The sequence below is a fragment of the Lycium barbarum genome, chromosome 9, assembly GCF_019175385.1.
Source record: "Lycium barbarum isolate Lr01 chromosome 9, ASM1917538v2, whole genome shotgun sequence".
NCBI lineage: Eukaryota > Viridiplantae > Streptophyta > Magnoliopsida > Solanales > Solanaceae > Lycium > Lycium barbarum.
Genome location: NC_083345.1, coordinates 16,143,916 through 16,164,378, shown reverse-complemented (window position 1 = coordinate 16,164,378; position 20,463 = coordinate 16,143,916). Strand labels below are relative to the sequence as shown.

At 33.8% G+C, this 20,463-nt stretch overlaps 1 protein-coding gene across 1 annotated transcript; it reads right to left on the bottom strand.

Annotated features, from left to right (window-relative positions):
• LOC132610036 (probable galacturonosyltransferase-like 7) lies at nucleotides 1-1,703 on the bottom strand. The gene has a single exon (XM_060324290.1). The coding sequence runs from the start codon at nucleotides 1,310-1,312 to the stop codon at nucleotides 236-238; it is 1,077 nt and encodes a 358-aa protein (XP_060180273.1). The 5' UTR covers nucleotides 1,313-1,703; the 3' UTR covers nucleotides 1-235.
• Between the last annotated feature and the right edge of the window lie 18,760 nt (nucleotides 1,704-20,463).

Below are 20,463 nucleotides of genomic sequence, written 5' to 3'. Positions count from 1 at the left end.
TCATCTGTAATCCCTTTTATTTCAAGCTGCACGAATAAAATAGAATAGAATACAAATCGTCTCTGGGTGATCATAATGTTCATATGTTAAATCGAAATATAAAAAATAACAAAATTTGAACGAAATAAATCGAGTAGTAGAAAAAAAAAATTAGAGAAGTTAAAAATCCCCAATAATTAAAATGAACAGAAAGTTTAAAAAAAAAAAAAAAAGTTACTGAAGTAATTTACCAAAGTCACGTCGAGAATCCATACAAATCGTAAGGTGCCCATAACGAATCAAGTGGGCACGGTTTTTTTGAGTCGAGCCGGATCCACGGTTTACCTGAACCGCTCCAATGTAGTAAACTAACCGGACCGGCATGTAAATCACGACAACTTCCTTTAACGTTATCACCACCTAAACCGTGTTGGTTCCACCTATGCTCAATTGGCGCCACGTGTCCAGCGAAAACTAATAGAAACGGTGGTAATGACCCGAGTTCATAGATCCGATTCGTTTTCTGTATATCCATCCATTTCTCTATCCGTTTCGTATACCCGACCCGTCTCCATTTCTTCAGATCTATAACCATAACACCCGTATTAAAATAACACGGTTTCCGACCCGAAAAAGTCCCGGAAAATCTCGGGTCGGACCAAAATGACGTTGTGAAATATTTAGTGAAATTTGCGTGACAGTATTCTGGGGCTCCAATTGTCATTTTACGCAAATTTGTAGACCATAGTTTCAAAATATCATCAACAACAACAAGATCTGAATCCAAGTAAATAACTCTACTAACACAAGGTTCCAAAAGGTCAGCAAGGTAATTTCTCGCGTAATTTAACGGTTGTTCAAGCGCGTGTCTAACAGAAGTAGATATAATATTTCGGACCCTATCCGGGTCGAAATAATAAACCTTGAATTTCAATTGAGGGAAAGTAGATCGAACTAGGGTTTCAAGGTTTGTCTGGGAAACAAGAAAATGGAAGAATATACTTTCAGGACAAGTTGAATGGTGTAAAATTGAATGAACAGCTGCAATTGAACCACGTAAATACTCCACATCAAGAGTAATCGCTACGTGTACAAGTGAAGGATTACACACACTAGATTCCCTTAATATTGTGGTACATTCAGCTGCATTTTTGAAAATAGGGGCTAGACGAAAAGAAAAGCGATTAAGAGGAACATTATTGGAGGTGATTTGAAAGGGAATATTGGAAGATCTAATGGCTTCAGCTGGTGGGAATGATTGTAAAGATGGAGAAAGAACAATTATTACCATTGCCACTGCAAAAAAACCTGAAAATTTGGTGACCCAGAACATTTTTACACTGTAAAATAACCCTCTTTTCCTCTTCAAGAGGAATGCTAGGGTTCTTCTTCTGAGGTCTGCCACAGCTATTAAAATAAAACCCAATCTTGGAAGATGGGTTTTTTTTTTTTAAACCCTTTTGGGGTACTTTGCTTGTTTTTTTCTCTAATGGTATGCCGTGAAAATGAAGGGATGTTGGATTGGAGAATCCATGGGTTGCTTTGCTCTCTGTGGAGACGTGCTTTGCAGTAATCTTTTTTTGTTTTTCTTTCTCTCTCTCTCTCTATTTTGGGAGAGAAGGTGAAGGTCACACAGGTGCAGTAGAGAGAGAGAATGAAATAGTAGAAGTGGAAATTTAGGTTTTTAGCCTCTCACTCTCTCTCTATATTTTTCAAGGCTTTTACCAGCTTGCAACAGATGGATTGGAGCCCGTTTGGATTGGCTTATAAGTTGCTTATAAGCTGTTTTCGGTTTTTTTTAGTGTTTGATCGGCCAACTTAAAGTTATTTTGTGCTTAAAATAAGCTAAAAAAAATAATAATTAGGCTCATTTAATTTAGTTTATCTAAAGCAGCTTATAAGCTGAAAACAACTTATAAGTTAAAAAAAATAAGTTAGACTACTCTAACTTATTTTTTTAGCTAGCTTATAGGCATAAGCCCATCCAAACATGCTCTTACTACGTTTCTATCTTTTTTGTTCTTTCTTTTTGCTCTTTTGGGTTGTGACAATAATTTTGAGATTAAATTTGATATGAAATTATCTCACATTTAGTTAGGAAAAAATTATGGTATAACTATTTTTAAGATTTGTTATTTAAGAATTGTAGTGTTATTTTATTTTTATAGGAGGGTGGATAACTAATCGCAGAATTACTTGTTTCCCAAACGACCCCTAAGGAATGGTTTGGTAACATATTAATAATATACTTAAGAATTAGTTATGTGATAATTTAGGTATTATTTTTATGTATTAGGAGTTATTTAGTAGCTGATATGGAGGTGAGTTATGCGGATACTAAATTTTGGATAAGTACGATCATGTTTGGTAGTTGGTTAGGAGGTAAGTTATTAATGTATAAAATTAATACCTTGTTTGCTTTGCATATATGTAACTAATACATGTATAATTTATGAGAAAATCTATATATTATTTTATGCAGGATAGAAGATGAAATAATTAATACGTGAATAACTAGACCCTGCATAATTAATACCTGCATAAACTAATATATAGATTCCCTCCTAGCTTGTTCATGTATTAATACTAATACCGACATAACTCTAATCAGCTACCAACAACTCCTAGGGATGCAGTGGAGTGGTGAGTATTCTTGAGTTCCTTCTTACTACGGAGTCGACTTTGTTAGGAACTGCATTACCCCCAAAATGTGAGACATTCCGACGCGAATTCGAATTTGGTTGGACCCCAATATAAATACCGGACACCAATGAAGGAAAAAGGCTCCGGAACTAAAATGACACCAAAAAAAACATTTTGAACCAAAAGGCCCCAACAAAAAAAAGTTACTAAAGTACCTATAGCGCAGTATTTTACTGCGCTATAGTACTAACGAAGACGGACCCGTTAAGTACTATAACGCAGTAAAATACTGCGCTATACTAAATACGGTGTCACCTATAACGCATGATTTTACTGCGTTATAGGAGTTATCATGCGTTATAGTCCTCCACTATAAACCCGATCCGATTCCACCACTGGCCCCTCCAGTGGCAAAAAAAAAAAAAAAAAACGCCATTGGAGGCGAGCCAAGGTGGTCCCCACGCATTAAAAACGTCGTTTTCTATTAAATTTCATCCGGAAAGTTTAGATTCTCGGTATATTCAAGTCAAGGAGCAAGATTCTAAGTTCGAATTTTGAGAAAAAGCGGCGTACAACTCGATTAAAATAACTCTACAAAAAATCTTCGATTAAGGTTTTCTACTATGACTTTTGTTATTATTTTAATATATACATTATATTGCATGCATGTTTTACATTTAATTGTCCTTAATTTCCAAAAAAAAAAAAAAAAATTTTTTTTTTTTGCCTTGATCGGGCAGTGGCTGGAGCCACTGTGCCGTTTTTTTTTTTTTTTGTTGGTTTAATTCATTATTTGTTAAATGTTTATGAATTGTTAATTTATTAAATGTTTATGCATTGTTAATTTTTTATATGTTTATGAGTTGTTAATTTGGTTAATTATTTATGAATTGTTAACATTGTTAATTTGTTATATGTTTATGAGTTGAATTTGGTTAATTATTTATGAAATGTTAATGAATTATTATTTTGTTAATTGAGTATTTGTTAAATATTCTTTATGAATTGAAAGAAGTTGATTGGTAATGAATTATTATATTGTTAACATTTTGTTTGGATGATTGTTATGTATTGTTTTGACATTTATCGTATTATGTTGTATTATATAGGACCAAATCAGTGGTTACATAAAATAGAACCTCTCGTCGTTACATAACAATAAAATTAAAGTAGCAATCAAAGCAAACATTTTATTTATACTAACAACATAATATAATATAATAGGTAACAACCATCCAAACAAGTTGTAAACGATTATGAAATGTTAATCTATACAATTTTAAAAGCATGAATATATCTGTTAAATAAAAAAAATTATCTTAAAAAGAATAGTTAAAGTTCTTCTTTTCATAAATACATAAGCTAACGATAAAAATGTAAAGTTTATAGGAAAATATGTGGTCGACGAATATGAACTCTTAGTTTAATTTTATTGTAGTTGTGTTGGCTATTTGGTCAACTAAAAATATATCACATATTCAAAATAGAGTTCCAAACAAATTTTACTACTAAATTTCGATTAGTTAATATAATTTATCTTTCATTTCAAGAATAATGACTAATTTAGTTTGTACAGACCGGACTCTTTCATGGATCCGAATGTTCCCCCTGGGGCCGATGATCACCCGAGGCCCGCTGTTCACCCGGGGCCCGCTGATAGATCAGTATTGTCTTTGCAAGACAATCATAGGTCATAGTTATTATGGGCCGGTACTATAGGGATATCTACTAGGCTCCGTCCCCGTAGGCTGCAGAGAGCGTGAACTCTTTTACGCGAGCACCTCCCACACCTTCGCGTGTTGGAGATATTGATTTGGGGCGGTATCTACCGTTGCGTGTCCGTTGGTCGGGTACAGCATGATTGGGCGCTCATCACGGCCATGGTTGAGCGGTGGAGGCCAGAGACACATACCTTCCATCTTCGCACTGGTGAGGCCACGATTACACTTGAGGATGTAGAGGTCCTCTTTGGATTGCGGGTTGATGGAGAGCCACTGTACACTCGGTACGAGCCTCCTCCTGGTCGGACGTGGGTGACAGAGTTGACTAGGCTCACCTACTTCGTGCCTGATGCCGCGGCCCAGATATCCGGACAGAGTCGGGTTCAGCTTAGTGCACTCTGCACTTATTTGGAGGGTCTGGATCCGGTTGGCGACGGCACCCCACAGGACGATGTTGATCGTCATGCCCGTTTGTACTTGCTTATTATATTCGGGGGCATCTTGTTCCCGAATTCATCAGGTGCCTTTGTCAGTTTACGTTACTTGGTTTTTTTGGAGCATCTGGACCGCTTGGGAGACTACAGCTGGGGCGGTGCTGTTTTGACGTATCTTTACAGATGCCTGTGCCGAGCGTCTATTGGTGCTGTCAGAGATGTGTGTAGATTTTTTGCTCTTCTCCAAGTAATATTTAAGTGTGCGTTCCTGTAATGTCAACAAACCTCTTGAAAGGGCGACTAAAAAAATCGTATTTTCTAATATCGCTTACAGTTATGGGCATGGGAGAGGATGCTACCTTTTCAGCCCGTACCTAGGCATCACCTCGAGATTGACATGCCTTATGCGAGGAGGTGGACAGCGGGTTTTGACCGGGATGTCGATACGCACCACAGTATTCTTCAATTCCGGGACCAGCTTGATCACATGACGGATGATGCGGTAAAACTATTTAAATTTACATTAATAATTTAATTAAACGTCTTTTCTACATGGTGATCACTGATTTGTATTTATATGTTATGCAGCTATTTATATGGACGTCGTACGCTGCTATATTAGATGGTTTGCCCCCCTTCTGTAGGGCAGGTCAGGGGGCTTGGAGGTCGCGGTGTCCATTGATACACCTGGACATCGTAGAGGATCACATGCCCGAGCGTGTCTTACGACAGTTTGGGCATACAGAGAGTATACCCCCTGATGTCCGTCATGAGCTCCGACACTACCAGCGGGACGATCGGGTTGCCATTGATGATAATTTTTTGGCTTTCATGGATGTCCAGCTCCACCGTTGGGAGAACAGGTTGGGCACTTTAGCGGTGGTCGGCCATTTGACTCCCATTGAGCATTACATGCGCTGGTATCATCAGATCACACGCCGATTGATCGGCAACCCAGCTTTGCGTCCCCCTAAGGATGTAGGATATTCAGCACTCGCGGGGCAGTACGAGGCATTGGAAAGTTTATCGTATTTAGATTTATCTAATTTCATTAATTGTTACGTTTTAAAAATAAACTTTTTTTGTTTCTGTTAAACACAAATGCAACTGGTGGTCGTACAGCGTTTACGCATCTTGGGGTTAGAGCATATGCCTTACCCTAGGCTTGCGGGGCTTGCCGCGGAGATGGTTAGGATTTCCGAGGATGGTATCCGCCAGGCAGGCGAGATTAGGCGCATGGCGGAGCCTGTTCAGGAGGCTGAGTATCAGGCAGCACCGGGGGCTCCCAGAGGAGGAGGCCGTGCTGGCAGAGGACGCCGTGCTGCCGGAGGACGCCGTGCGCGTGGAGGACGCGGCGCTGCATTTAGAGGACTGGTAGATGAGGCGGATGAGGCCGATCCCATTCCAGAGGGCGTTCATGGTCTAGTCCATCCGCAGCCCTTCCAGGCCGGTGGCAGCTTACTTGGAGACTCACCTACGTTTACGCCGGCGCTCTTACTTGCTGAGATACCCCGGTCGTCATCACAGCCGAGCCATAATGCATACATTGAGGAGCGTGATAACGTTGATTGGGCGGCGTTACGCACTTCATTAGCTGATGAGTGGCCGGTGAGGAATTTAGAGGGAGCCCGAATTCTTGACTTTGATGAGTTTTTGATCCCGGTTAGTATTTAAAATACTTATTTACTCATTTAAATTATTTATTTTAAATATATATATATGTTATTCATTATTTAGTAATATTTTATATTTTTAGGATTCGGCGCCAGCGGGTCCATTAGAGCCACCCACTCAGCCTGCCGAGGCAGAGGTGTCTTCTCATGAGACTACCGAGGCGCATGTAAGTTTTTTACTTAAAACTAATTTTATTCAATATAAGGTCAATATTTATTATACATATTTGATCATTTAAAGTACTTATTATTTTATTTTTTTCATATTTTAGGATTCGGCGCCAGCGGTTCCATTAGAGCCACTCACTCAGTCTGTCGAGCCAGCAGTCTCTTCCCATATGACTACCGAGCCCACAAGTAAGCTTTTTATTAAAATTTATTTTATTCAATATAAGGTCAATATTTAATATACATATTTGATCATTTAAAGTACTTATTATTTCATGTTTTTCATATTTTAGGATTCGGCGCCAGTGGGTTCACAGGAGCTGCCCATTCCGGAGCATTCTCATCAGCCTGTCGAGGCAGAGATGTTTTCTCATGAGACTACCGAGGCGCATGTAAGTTTTTTACTTAAAACTAATTTTATTCAATATAAGGTAAATGTTTATTTAATTTTTATAACCTTTACTTGGACTTCGAACAGCATCTCGTCCAGGAGACTACCTCATATTCACCATCACACCTATTTCAGGAGGCTACAGATCCATCTCAGGAGCCTTCTCAGGCGCCCGTTGACACACAGGTTTGATTAAATAAATAACGTTAATGTATTCAACATAAATAAGAAATGATACTAATATTTATATATTTTTCAGGTTCATCCTTCGGCGCCTGCGGTGGCGACTCCCGACGAGGAAGAGGTCGAGTTTCCAGACCCAACTCAGCCTGAGGTTCTGAGCGTGCCAGCGAGACAAGATCCCAAGAAGAAGCACGTTCTAGTTAAGGGCGCAAGGGCTAGGGGAAGAGGAGATGATCACGACTTGGAGCGCCCGATTATTAAGAGGAAAAAGGGCGACGGAGACGATGGCGAGGGCGGTGGGGATGGTATAAGACTTAGGCCTAGGGATAGTCTCCGGCATACTACATGTGGGACCCATCCTCGATAGTGTATATACATTAGTGTTGTACAAGTTATCGTAAATATTATATATTTTTTGCATATTTATAAATATTATCATTAGTCTTTATTATTGATAATAAAAAAAACGTGACACATTCGAAATAAAGTTAAGCATTAATTTAAAAATAAGACGAAACCCTAAAAGATAAATAACTTAAAGCTAATGACTACAAGTCTTCAAACAAAAAAGGACTTCGAGCACTTTTCAACTATTAAAACGACAATTCAAAGTATCACGTATTGTTGATGTGTTTAGCCTATTTTATTAATTGTACAAATATAACTAGAGTTCTATATAAAATATTGAAGTTTCGGAGTCTTAAAGCATGATTAATATACGGCTAAACTACGTAAAAAAGATAAATTATTACGTAATAAGGGGTGAATGGAAAATGGGAACTCCTATAACGCATTTTTTTACTGCGTTATAGGAGTTTCTCTCCCTCCTATAACGCGGTAAAATCATGCGTTATAGGTCGGAACGTATTGCGTATAGCGCATTATTTTACTGCGTTATAGGACTTAACGGGTCCGTCTCTGTTAGTGCTATAGCGCAGTAAAATACTGCGCTATAGGTACTTTAGTAATTATTTTTTTTGTTGGGGTATTTTGGTTCAAAATGTTTTTTTGGAGCCATTTTGGTTCCGGACTCAAGGAAAAAAAAGGGACTTTGTTTCTAATTTTTTTTTGTTCCTTGTTTTTTGCTCTTTTGGGCTACAACAATTAGGGATGGCAATAGGGCGGGGTAAGGCAGGGACGCGCGGGTTAAGTCTTCCCCTACTAAAGTTTTGCTCTGCCCCGTTTAACTGTCTGCCCTATTTAGATTGAGCCTGCCCTTCCCCATTTAGCCCTGTTTAGTCCCGCCCCGTTAGCCCCTATTTACATTTTTTATATATTTTTACCATAATTTAAAAAGAATTTCAATTTAATCCTTTTAAAATCATCTTCAGTTTCCTTTTTTTTTTTTTGATTGCAATTTTCTAATTTATTAGTTACTTATTATTTTGTAAAGATACTTTAATAATGTTAATTCGTTGATTTTGTAACCATTCTCGCATGAATTACTAAACCCATTTTATTTAACTTTTAGCTCATAATCTGAAGTGTGATATAGAAGATTATATTACTCAATCTCATTATCAAATATTCAATTAGATCAGTTTTGAACCAAATGAAGTCTTAACTTTACTCTACTAAATATTATATAACTTTATTTAGTTGGGTCGGATTTAAATGATGGAGCGGGTTTAAAAAATAATTTCGGATTATTTTGGGGGTTAATTTCCGTCAAAACAAGGATATAGTTGAAAACTTTAAGGATGAGAGAGGCGTTTTTGACCCAAAATAAGTTTGAAGGATATTTTTAGCCTTTTTTCCAAAGTAGAGAGGTATTTTTGACTCTTTTCCCATTATGGTAAGAAGGGTTAAAAGGGGACGGGATAAATCTATAATCTAGAATGAAGCTGTCTCGAAAGACCTACCAATCCTTGGTATAAATGCAAGACTTAGTTAAGGATATAGCACAATAAATGAAAAAGATCCATCTAGATGATATCTACTAGTGTTAACATGAGATAATTAGTTCAAGGAGAAATGAAAAGTCTATTTTAATAAATTATTTAACTCAAATCTCCTAACATCTGTACAAGACAGAGATTGTAGCTAAACTTGTAAAATTAGGCTGGCATGGTAAAGGATAGCATCAAAAATATGAGAACTGAAAATATCATGTGATCCATATAGTATCCCCAGATAGATGTGAAAATATTTTGGAGATGTTATAATAAGATGGTTTACCAAGGTATTTAATGTTACACTGAGAAGGAATAGAGTTTCAACTTATGCTTCATAATTCTACAAGAGAGGCTATATTCTTGCCAAGAATATTATATAATTTATCGCGAGGGAAAGAAAAATTCCTTGCATGTGTTTTATTGTGTTTGCAACAAATTTTCATATGTGGCATATATATTGCAACCACAAACAAAATATGAAGAAACATATATTTATTGATAAATATTGCGGGTACAAATCTGTTTATTCCCTTGATTTTTTTCCCCTAGATTTTTCTTCGTGATTCGAGAGCCGTTAGTAGTGTATTTCTCGAACGTATGATGACCTCCTTGGATTTATTTGATCTCCATAAACGTCGACAGTTTGATGAAGGCGGTATTTGATGTCTTGATCTCTTTGTGAATATCCTTGGGATTTTCAAGATGATCTCTTTATGAATATCCAAAAGTTTATGGGATACTCGAGATGCTTTTTCAAGGGAATATGTGTCCCTTTATATAGGCGTGAGCTAGAGTTTAGGGTAGAGTAGCCTTCAAGAAACCCTAACAAATATTGGGCTCAACTTGTAAAGTCCTGCAAAATTTCAATGTCTACAAATGCCCCCTATTTCAAGGCTTATCGAAGTGTAGACTTGCCGAAACTCAAAGACAAGACTTGAAGAACCCATAAAAATGGAGTTTCCATCTTTGCAGTTTTGTGGCTCCCTATTTTGTAGATCTGATTTGTGAGAGAAGAGATGAAGGGCAGATATGGTCTTACTGGGCGTGCCAATTTGTTTGAAACAAATGTTAATAAGCGGCATATTGCAACCATAAACAAAATATGAAGAAACAGATATTTTATCGATGAATATTGCGGGTACAAATCTGTTTATTCCCTTGATTCTTCTCTCCTAGATTTTTCTCCGTGATTCGAGGGCCGTTAGTAGCGTATTTATCGAGCGTAGGATGACCTCCTTGTGATTTATTTGATCTCCATAAATGTCGGCAGTTTGATGAAGGCGGTATTTGATGCCTTGATTTCTTTGTGAATATCCCAGGAATTTATGGGATTTTCAAGATGATCTCTTTATGAATACCCAAAAGTTTATGGGATAATCGAGATGCCTTTTCAAGGGAATATGTGTCCCTTTATATAGCGTGAGTCAGGGTTTAGGGAAAGTAGCTTCCAAGAAATCCTAACAGATATTAGGCTCATCTTGTAGAGTCTCATAAAATTTCGATGTCTACGTACTGATCAAGAAAAAGTATAAATAAGCACATAGAAAGTCATTTGGTAGGTGTTGTCTGAAGAAAATAATTCATATTAATTAATATACATGTCATAAAAGATATGTATGAAGGAACCTTGGTTAGCGTAAGAACGATATTAGGAGATACAAAAGAGATTTCCATAACCGTGGGTTTACATCAAGAATCGATATTATGTTTGTAATTGTTTACCATTGTGATTGATTATAGAGAAAAGACATCATTTAACTCCTGAACTTGGCACGAAAATTCACTTTAGCAATTAAAATTAAGTTGTATTTATATACCCCCTTAACAACTTTCATTTCAATTATTTTTCACCCTAAAAAAATAATACCACTCTCACAAGGTGAGGTGTATTACACTCGCAGCACGTCATTGCCACATCGTTGCCACGTCATTGTCATGTCAAAAATTACCAACACTTCATTTTTTGTTTTTCTTTTATTATTTTTTTCTCTTTCTCTTTCTTCTTCTTCTCCCTTTTCTCTTTCTTCTTCTTTCTCCTCATCCTCACCCTACTTTAGCAACCACTACGCCGCTGCTGCCGCCACCGCTGCCACCGCCACCGCCAAAAAAAATTATTATTATTATCAGTCCAAATTGGACAAACTTCCCTTCAAAAAAAAATCATCACCATCATTTTTAACCCACATCCACCACCACCACCATCATCTCCCCACCAAATTTCATCCAATTCCTTCTCAAATTAGTCCCACTTACACTCAAATTCGTCCAAATTGATTGTTTTGGTTGTTATTGTTGGCCATTATTAGTTTGGACGAACTGCCCTTAAAACAAAAAATCAACAACACCATCTTTAACCCACACCCATAACCACCGCCATCATCTCCCCCAACAAATTTCATCCAATTCGTTCTCAAATTAGTCCTATTTACACTCAAATTCGTTCAAATTGGTTGTTTTAGTTGTTATTGTTAGCCATTATGATATTATTAGCAAACCCATTTCTTCCATAACCATTATTCCATAACTTTATTTTTGAAAGAAAACAAAATCAAAATCAAGAAACCAAAAATGGTGAAAATGAAAAGAAAAGATTGATGAGAATATAGAAAGAAAGAGGGATTTGTAGGGCGGGGCTGTGGTGGGGGCGGGGCTGTAGGGTGAAGAAGAAGGTGGTGGGGCGGGGCTATGGGGCGTGGCAACGGGGGTGGGGGGGGCAGGGGTTATGAAGAATGGGGAAGAAGGAGAGGATGAAGAAGGAGGTCAAAATTATGGGGCCCATCTTTTTTATTTATTTATATATATATAATTAAAAAATAAAATAAAAATAATATACAACCATAAAATATATATTAGTGGGTCCACTTTTTGTGTTGTTTACTCTCTTAATTTTTTTTATTTTTTTATTTTTGCCACATCAGCATTTGGGGTGGAAAATAATTAAAATGAAAGTTGGTAAGGGGGGTATATAAATACAACTTAAGTTTAGTTGTTAAAACGAGTTTTCATGCCAAGTTCAGGGGTTAAATGATGTCTTTTCTCTTGATTATATAACCAACATACAATATAAGATGAGATCCCATGGAGTATGGTAGGAGCGTATATGCACCGGGTTAGTTCGGGTATTTCAAATATCAAACCAAATCAATTATGTCGGGTTCTAAAATCTATAAACTAAACCAAACCAACAAAAGTCGAATTTTTCCAACCTTGGGTTTTCTTGAATTTTTCGATTTTCTCGGGTTTTTGGGTTTTTGCCCCCCTGAAAAAGTCTCTATTTAAAACATATAACTTTTACTTCAAATATTTCCTTAGTCATAGTAAGATACAACTATATAATTAAGGTGTTTCTTAAGAAAATAATACAAAATGTTAGATGAGTGATGACATTATGATAAAATATTCAACAAAAAAGATAATGAGATGGCATAAAATAAATATTGCTAATTAATAAGTCATAATGAAAATGATCATAATCTAAAAATACTAAGTCATGCTAAAATAAATACGACTAATAAGTATTAATTACATGACAAAAATAAAATCTAATAATGTTATGTATTTTCACAGTCTAAACCAATGCAAAACTAAAGAATAGATATCCAACATTATAGTCATTCCTAGTGATGGAACTGAATTCTTTTGTTAGCATTAGTATTGACTTGGTTTTGATTTGAATTTTATTTGAGTTGCTAACATCTAATGGCTATAAAAGTTATTGGACCATTCAAAATTCTAAGTCTAAGCTTAAAATAATATGTTAAAAGGCAAAAGCTATGAAAAAATTTAAGAAATATTTATAAATCGCATTACAAATAATATTTTTTACGTATAAAATATTTTTAAATATATATATATATTCTAAGTCGGGTTTGGTTTGATTCGATTTGATATTTTTTAGTTAAAACCAAACCAATTATGGTCCCTTTTTTTTTATGCACTACCAAACCAAGTTAAACCAAATATAAACTACTTATCAAATTTTTTTCTCAGATTATCAGTTTGGTGCAGTTTATCAGTTTTATTTGTACAGCCCTAGAGTATAGCATTTGATGATGCTATTGCGGTAATTGAAGAAACAAGCACACAATGTCAACAAAAGCTTGAATATATGCACTATAAGTTTGGTTAACATAAAAAGAGCGAAATTGAGGTGAGATTCGATTGGATTGTGGCGCCTAAATGCAAGTGATTTAGATATTAACCGCTTGTTATTCCCAGAGAGTGGAATGACATATGAAGATGCTATAACTATTAAATTGTGATCATAAGTAGTTTAAATAAGGCTGAAGTGGTGAAAACACCCTTAAACTTGACACAGATTCGTAGTTTAGTCCCTAAACTATTGTCACACTTAAAAACACCCCTAATCTTGGCTAACTAAATTTTAATTCACCCCCGAATTGACAAATGGCACAGCAAGTGTGCCCAAACTCCTACACGCGCCTGAGAAGCTTCCACATCATTTTTTTTTAAGCAAGAAGAATCATTTTTTTTTTACATTTCCCTTTATTTTTTTTCCTATTCCAACATCTAAATCATCCCCTTCCTCCATTAAAAAGTAGATTTTTTTAAAAATCAGAAAAAAACTAATTTTTTTTAAAAAAAGTGGAAAACTCATTTTTTTAAAATAAATCTGCACTGGATTTTTTATTAAAAAATCTGGAACTTTTTAAATCTGGAAAAATGATTTTTTTTTAAATGTGCAAAACACTTTTTTTTAATCTAGAAAATTGATTTTTTTACTTAAAAATCTGGAAAACTGAATAAATCCGTTTTTTCTAAAAAAAAAATCTGGAAAATTGAATTTTTAATTAAAAACCTGGCTTTTTTAAAATTTGGAATACTGATTTTTTTAAGAATAAAGTGGAAAACTGATATTTTTTTTCTGTATTTAAAACATAATCTCTAACTTACTGGGATTATTTTTTTTTAAAGAAAATGGGTTTTCCACATTTTTTAAAAAACTAGTTTTTCCATATTTGTAGAAAACTCCATTTTTAATCCACTGTTTTCCAGTTCTTTTTTAAAGAAGCGTCCTAAAAGAATCATGAAAATCTGGATTTTTTAGGACAATTTTTAAAAAATGTCAAGTTTTCAATTTCTTTTTTAAAAAAAATCCATTTTTAAAGATATTTTAATTAAAAATCTAGTTTTAAAATTTTCCTGATTTAAAAAAAAATCCATTGTTTCTGATTTTTTATAAAATAAAATAAAATATTAGTTTTACCATTCTTTTAAAAAATAATTTGTCTATGTGGAGGACAAATCGGACGAAAATGCCAAGTGGACAGCGAGTGCATTCCACTTGCTGTGGCATGTCAATTCGGGGGTGAATTAAAATTCAGTTATCCAAGATTAAGGGTGTTTTTAATTGTGGCAATAGTTCAGGGTCCTAAATTACGAATCCGTGCCAAGTTTAGGGGTGTTTTCACTACTTCAGCCTTTAAATAAACTAGATTTTGTTTTAGAGCTAGAAAAAAAAAGTTAAGCAAAAATGTAGAAGAAGTAGAATAATATTTCGAGCCCATATAATTCACTGTATCCTTAAAAAATTTAATCGCCTTACAATTGCCAAGGTATGTGGATTAATTACTCCCAGAATATAACAAAAAACTATTATATAATAGAGACACTTCAAATTACTAGTTTCATCAAACTCAAGAAGACGGAGCAGATCACATGACGCTCACGTTTGTATTGAAAACAATGCAGAAATGAGGGGAGCAACGTTTTCAGATTTTCGATGCGTTGAAAATTGAGGCCAAACCTCTGAATTTATAGCCAACGAGATGGAGTTCAAATGGTGCGAAGATGCATGTTCAGAAACACGCTGTCTGTTCGAAGATAGTCCAAAAAGATTATTAATCATTTTATTTGACTGAACTGAAGTCGGCCAAGTCGAGCTAGAGAGCGACGATGACAACGCGGGACTTGCTTACTTCTTAACCCTTTAAGAACTAGAAGAAATGTTTCTCTATATAAGCACAAACTTTCCTCTCTTCAATCAACGAGAGACAAAGTTTTGTTGTTAAAGGAACCTTGTGTACATATTCATGTCCATCCAATTCTCAATTTACATTCCAAGTATAAAACCCAACAATTATATATAGAATCAAGATTAAATTATGGTTGAGATGGAGAAGTACTATCAGGGTATTATTTGATAGAAGGATACTCAATTAAGTGAAAGGTAAGTTCTATAGAACAATTATAAGACCAACAGTGCTATATAATGTTGGGTTACTATAGTCTAACACATCCACATGATAAGTGCGTAGAGATACATATGCTACATGTAAGACTAGACAAGATTAAATATAACCACATTCGTGAAAAATTTCAAGTACACACATCAAGAATAAAATGAGAGAATGTAACCTCAGATAACCTATATGGTTTTTCTTGCGTCGATCACCAGATCCACCGATCTATAGATCTTAATCATAATGAGTGAATGTATGTAAAATCATTTGGAAGGAAATTATCTCAAAAAACCTACTCCCTTGGTCTAATATATATGACACTCTTTTTTTTTTTAGTCGGTCCCAAAAAGAATGACACCTTTCCATATTAACAATAATTTAACTCTAAAATTCTCATGTTACCCTTAATGAAATGATTTCAAGCTAGAAAAATTTCTTTGGTTGTTCTTAGGGGTGGGCATGGTATGGTAGTTACCGATTACCATAGCGAAACCAAAAATTTTTATACCGTGATTTCGGTATTATAGTATTTGGTGCGGTATTTGGTATGCATTTTTAAAAAAGATTGGCATTCGGTACGGTATTCGGTATTCATAAAGAAAATACTGAAATACCGAATACCATACCGAAATATATAATTACACATACAATTCATATATCTTGGTATTATAATACTAACAAATATATAAACTAATATTATTAGAAAACTAATTGTTTAAACGTTGGAACTTTGACTACTCTATCTTAATTTAAATGTCTTTTTTGTGTAATTGATTTACGAAGGGGATTGCTTGTACTTTCTTTTGAATATTTTTACATCTGTAAGGTGTTCAATACATAATAATTGAGACGTTTCTTAAGTAGCGGAAGTCATAATTCTCCACGATATGAGTATATGTAAGTTGAAGTCGGACAAACTATGGTACCGATTTACCGTACAGTAAAATACCGAAACTGAACTTTAAAATACCGAACCATACCAAATTAATTTGATACGGTAATGGTTTGGTATTTTTAGAAACCGAAAATCGAAATTACCATATCGAAGTTTCAAATACCGTACCATGCCCACCCCTAGTTGTTCTAGATTAAAAAATCTTCCTTTCTTTCTTAAATTTCGTATCCAGTCAAACACTCTCGTATAAATTGAGACGGAGGAGGGGGTACAGTTGTAAGGATCTACGCAGACTTTGTATAATACTTATTAGTTGAGAATATGTTTTAGTCATCTAATAAGAATATGTTTTAGTCATGTTTTTCTAGGAGTTATCTATATAAAGATATTTATACATCAGTGAAAAAATATAAAGAATTTATAATTTTTGTTTTTATTTTACATAATATTGACATGTGATGAGTTTATAACAAAATTAGAAATATTTTAAACTCTGCACAATAAAATTTACACCAAAAATTAGGAAATTAGCACAATAGATTTCTGCAATTCTTTGAGGGGGGAAACTGCTTGAACATAGCAAAGGAATCGTTGTTGCACAAAGTGTAATCACATGAAGAGATGCGAATCGTGATCTTTGAGGACCAACACTTGGAAAAGACTATAAAAAGTCCATCGCAATTTGATACTGTTTATTTTAATGGTGACTCTTTCTCCAATTATTCTTATTTCATGATCTAGTGATGATGAATTAGTAGATGCTGTTGTAGCATCTTATTATGATGAATTTAGTAGATAGTGTTAATTAAGTCGTAAGCATATAGCGTCTTGAAATTCAAGTTATGGAAAATAATTAATGGCTATTACACACAATCAAAACGATTATTTCTTTTTAAAATTGCAGAAGAAAATAATTTTTGTGTGTGTATGAGGCTTAAAAGTCTAGTAAGTTAGGAGTTACTTATTGGAGATAAGCGTAAATTGCATCCGCCTACGTATTAAATACTACTATCATTGATTATTGTTGAATGGCATTAGTATCATACCTTCTCTTTTACGTAAAGATCAAAAAAGACGTTACTAATTACGAGAAGTCTTAGTTTTTTCTGATCCAATAACAGTACGTATTATAAAATGTAATTGGACTTTAGCGTAAAATGTATAAGTGCTTATACATGCATCTACATTAATTCAATAATTATTACTCTTATTCTCTTAACATACTCTATCAACAAATACATGAATCATGATGATCAATATTTGAATTGTATAACAACACACTTTTTTCTTTGGATTATTGTCAAAGCAGAGCATACACATCGAAGTTAAGTAGGGGTTTGGACATGCGGTTTGAAACTATGAAATGAAATCAGCGTTTAGATATGCATTTTTTCTCATGGTTTCAAAAATTTTAAATATAAAATTTGATCCATAAGTTTATATTTTGTAAAAAGAGACTCATAAGTTAATAGATATTGCTAATACTTACTCCCACCAACCATTTACCAACCTCATTTACTTCTACCAACCTTTATTTATTTCTACCAACCTCATTACTATTCATGTTAAATTTTCGTTTTTATTGAAGTTTGATCAATTGATGTTGTATTTTTTAGAAAGGTCTTCTACTAACGTATTAATTTTGTTATGAACTATGACTTGCTCATTTGGTAAGATTGTACAAAAATTGGGAATGTTTTGATAGTTTTTATAACTTATGGGGTTTTTATGTCTATAAGAGAAGATACAACTTAAGATATCCAAATTATATGTCCAAACATGATTTGAAACCATGGTTTCAAACCATGTCCGAACGGCTCCTAAGGTTCCTCATCAATTTCCCGAAAAATAAGCATCCACGTCAAATCCAGCTACAATATTTACAAGGAAAGAGTTCAAATTTATGCACAAACATTAATCCGGAGGGAGTATTTTTTACAATGTTTGTGTATGCTCCCTCTGGATCAAAATAAGAGTGCAATTGAGTGTAATTACACATTTTGACATGTTCGTTTAATCAAGTAATGACACAGTTAGGTGAGAATTGAGTGTAATTACACTCTCCAATTCTCCGGGGGGGGGGGGGGGGGGGGTGGGGGGGTGAGAATTGGGTGTAATTATAAGGTTACTTTTTAGTTTGTTTCTTTTTTGTTTATTTTTATTTTTAATATATTTTTATTTCTATTATTTTAATTTCTTTTGATTTTTAATTTCTTTTTAATTTCTATTATATTAATCTCTTTTTTATTTTTACTTTTTAATTATTTTTGTTTTTTAAAATGTATTTTTTAATATTATTTATTTTTCATTACTGTTCTTCTCATTCCCAACCTTTACTTCTTGTGGTTTCATGTAATCACTCGAATTTTTTTATTTTATTCATTTAGCATAACCGTGTTATTATTCTAATTTTTGAAACTACACCTCTTAATATTGGAAAGAATGAGTCACTAATAAATTTGACATATAATGAGTGACGTTATTAAAGTAGAATTTAGTTGTGAATGAGGTTATAGACTTATATTTTCTCTTTCTTTTGAATTATTTACTTAAGTTACGTTGGAATTTACTTATATAATATTGGAATTTGACATAAGAGTATTATGTTAAACTTTTTCTTTTGGATTTTGAATTTAGGTTATATTTTCAATTTTAAGTTATTTGCTTTCACATTGCATGTTGTTTATTTTTTACTTACATTTGATGGATATTTTGTATCAAACTTTTGAATAATGTTATGACATTATATTTATAACTATTATTTTTTTGTCAAACATCCAATCCATAACGTTCTCACAAAAAAAGTATTCTTTTAAGTTTTATAATTAATTAAAATTAAATATTATTATTTTGAAAAATATATATCAATTATTTTTTACAATATTAGTTAAAATACATGATTATTAGTTAATATATTTTCAAGAAACAATGTATTATTAAATAACTAATTTAATATCATTTATAAAGGAAATATTTTTGAAATATTAATTTTATTTTTTTTATAATTAAATTTTATTTTTAAATTAAACTGACTGTGTAGTGACACTTGTAAAACCAAACAACACGCTTCTAATTACACTGTAATTACGTTATGTCAAACAAACTTGTCGTCGTAATTACACAGTAGTGTAATTACTAGGATGTGTAATTACTACCCTAGTAATTACACCAATTCCAATTACCAGGTGGCTATCCAAATAGGCCCTTAACCATTTTCACACCTCTTAAGTAAATACTACTATCTCCTAGGTAAAAATAAGTAATTTGACTAAATGCTCCTAATTAAATTGGTATTGAGATTTGGTTATCTAACACTTAATAAAAGCAAATCTAAAAAACTAAGGTTAATTTTTTCTTGATTTGATAAGTGGACAATTTTTTTGACCCAAGAAAAAAGGCTGAGTAAACACTCTTTTTTATTCGGAGGGAATATTACGTAATCAACTAATTTATAAACTAACTACAAATGTATATGAATCTACTAATTTCTGTTGCTTCTGTTATATATGACAAACTTTAATGTATAACCTTGATAAAAATCATATTAACTAATAGTGAGCTGTCATATGTTCAATTTTTTTAATCGTATAATAAATATCAAAAAAATTATAATATCAATGTTTATAACTATAATCTTACCAAAAATCCTCTCGTGATTTAGCCACAATAGTAAATACTAGGAATTAATCATGGACCTGGCCTCACAAGTCAACTCTCTTGATTTTTCTCCTGCGGAAAAAATCAGTATCGCTCGTTGCAATCTTTCTAACAACTTATTAAATGAAACACCAACCACTAAAAAATGCTCCTACTTCTGAATTACAAGGAATCAGACACGCATTTTTTTTTTTTGATAGTTTAAAGATGAAAGCATTAGTATCAAGAAATTGAGAAATATATACTCATGAGCTAATCCAAAACCATCTAGTATACTAACATTAAATACTATGGAGTTAGTGCTGATGTAGGTTTAAAGAACAATGAGACACAACATTGCCAGTTGTTACCATAATTAGCAACCTAAGTCAGAACACTGAATCTGCTGTTGGATTTCAGACTACTAATACGCATGACATGTCCACTTCACTTTTTTGTGACGTCGCCGTACTACTTAGCCGTTGGCATTAGTAGTTCGAGCTACCACTCCATTCTTCTACTATACCATTGACTATTTGCAAAATTTATATTCTCTCCTTCCAATTTATGTGACACTTTGTCAATTTGATCAAACTTTAAAATTAAATTGAATTAGATTAATTTAATATTTTAAGATTAAAA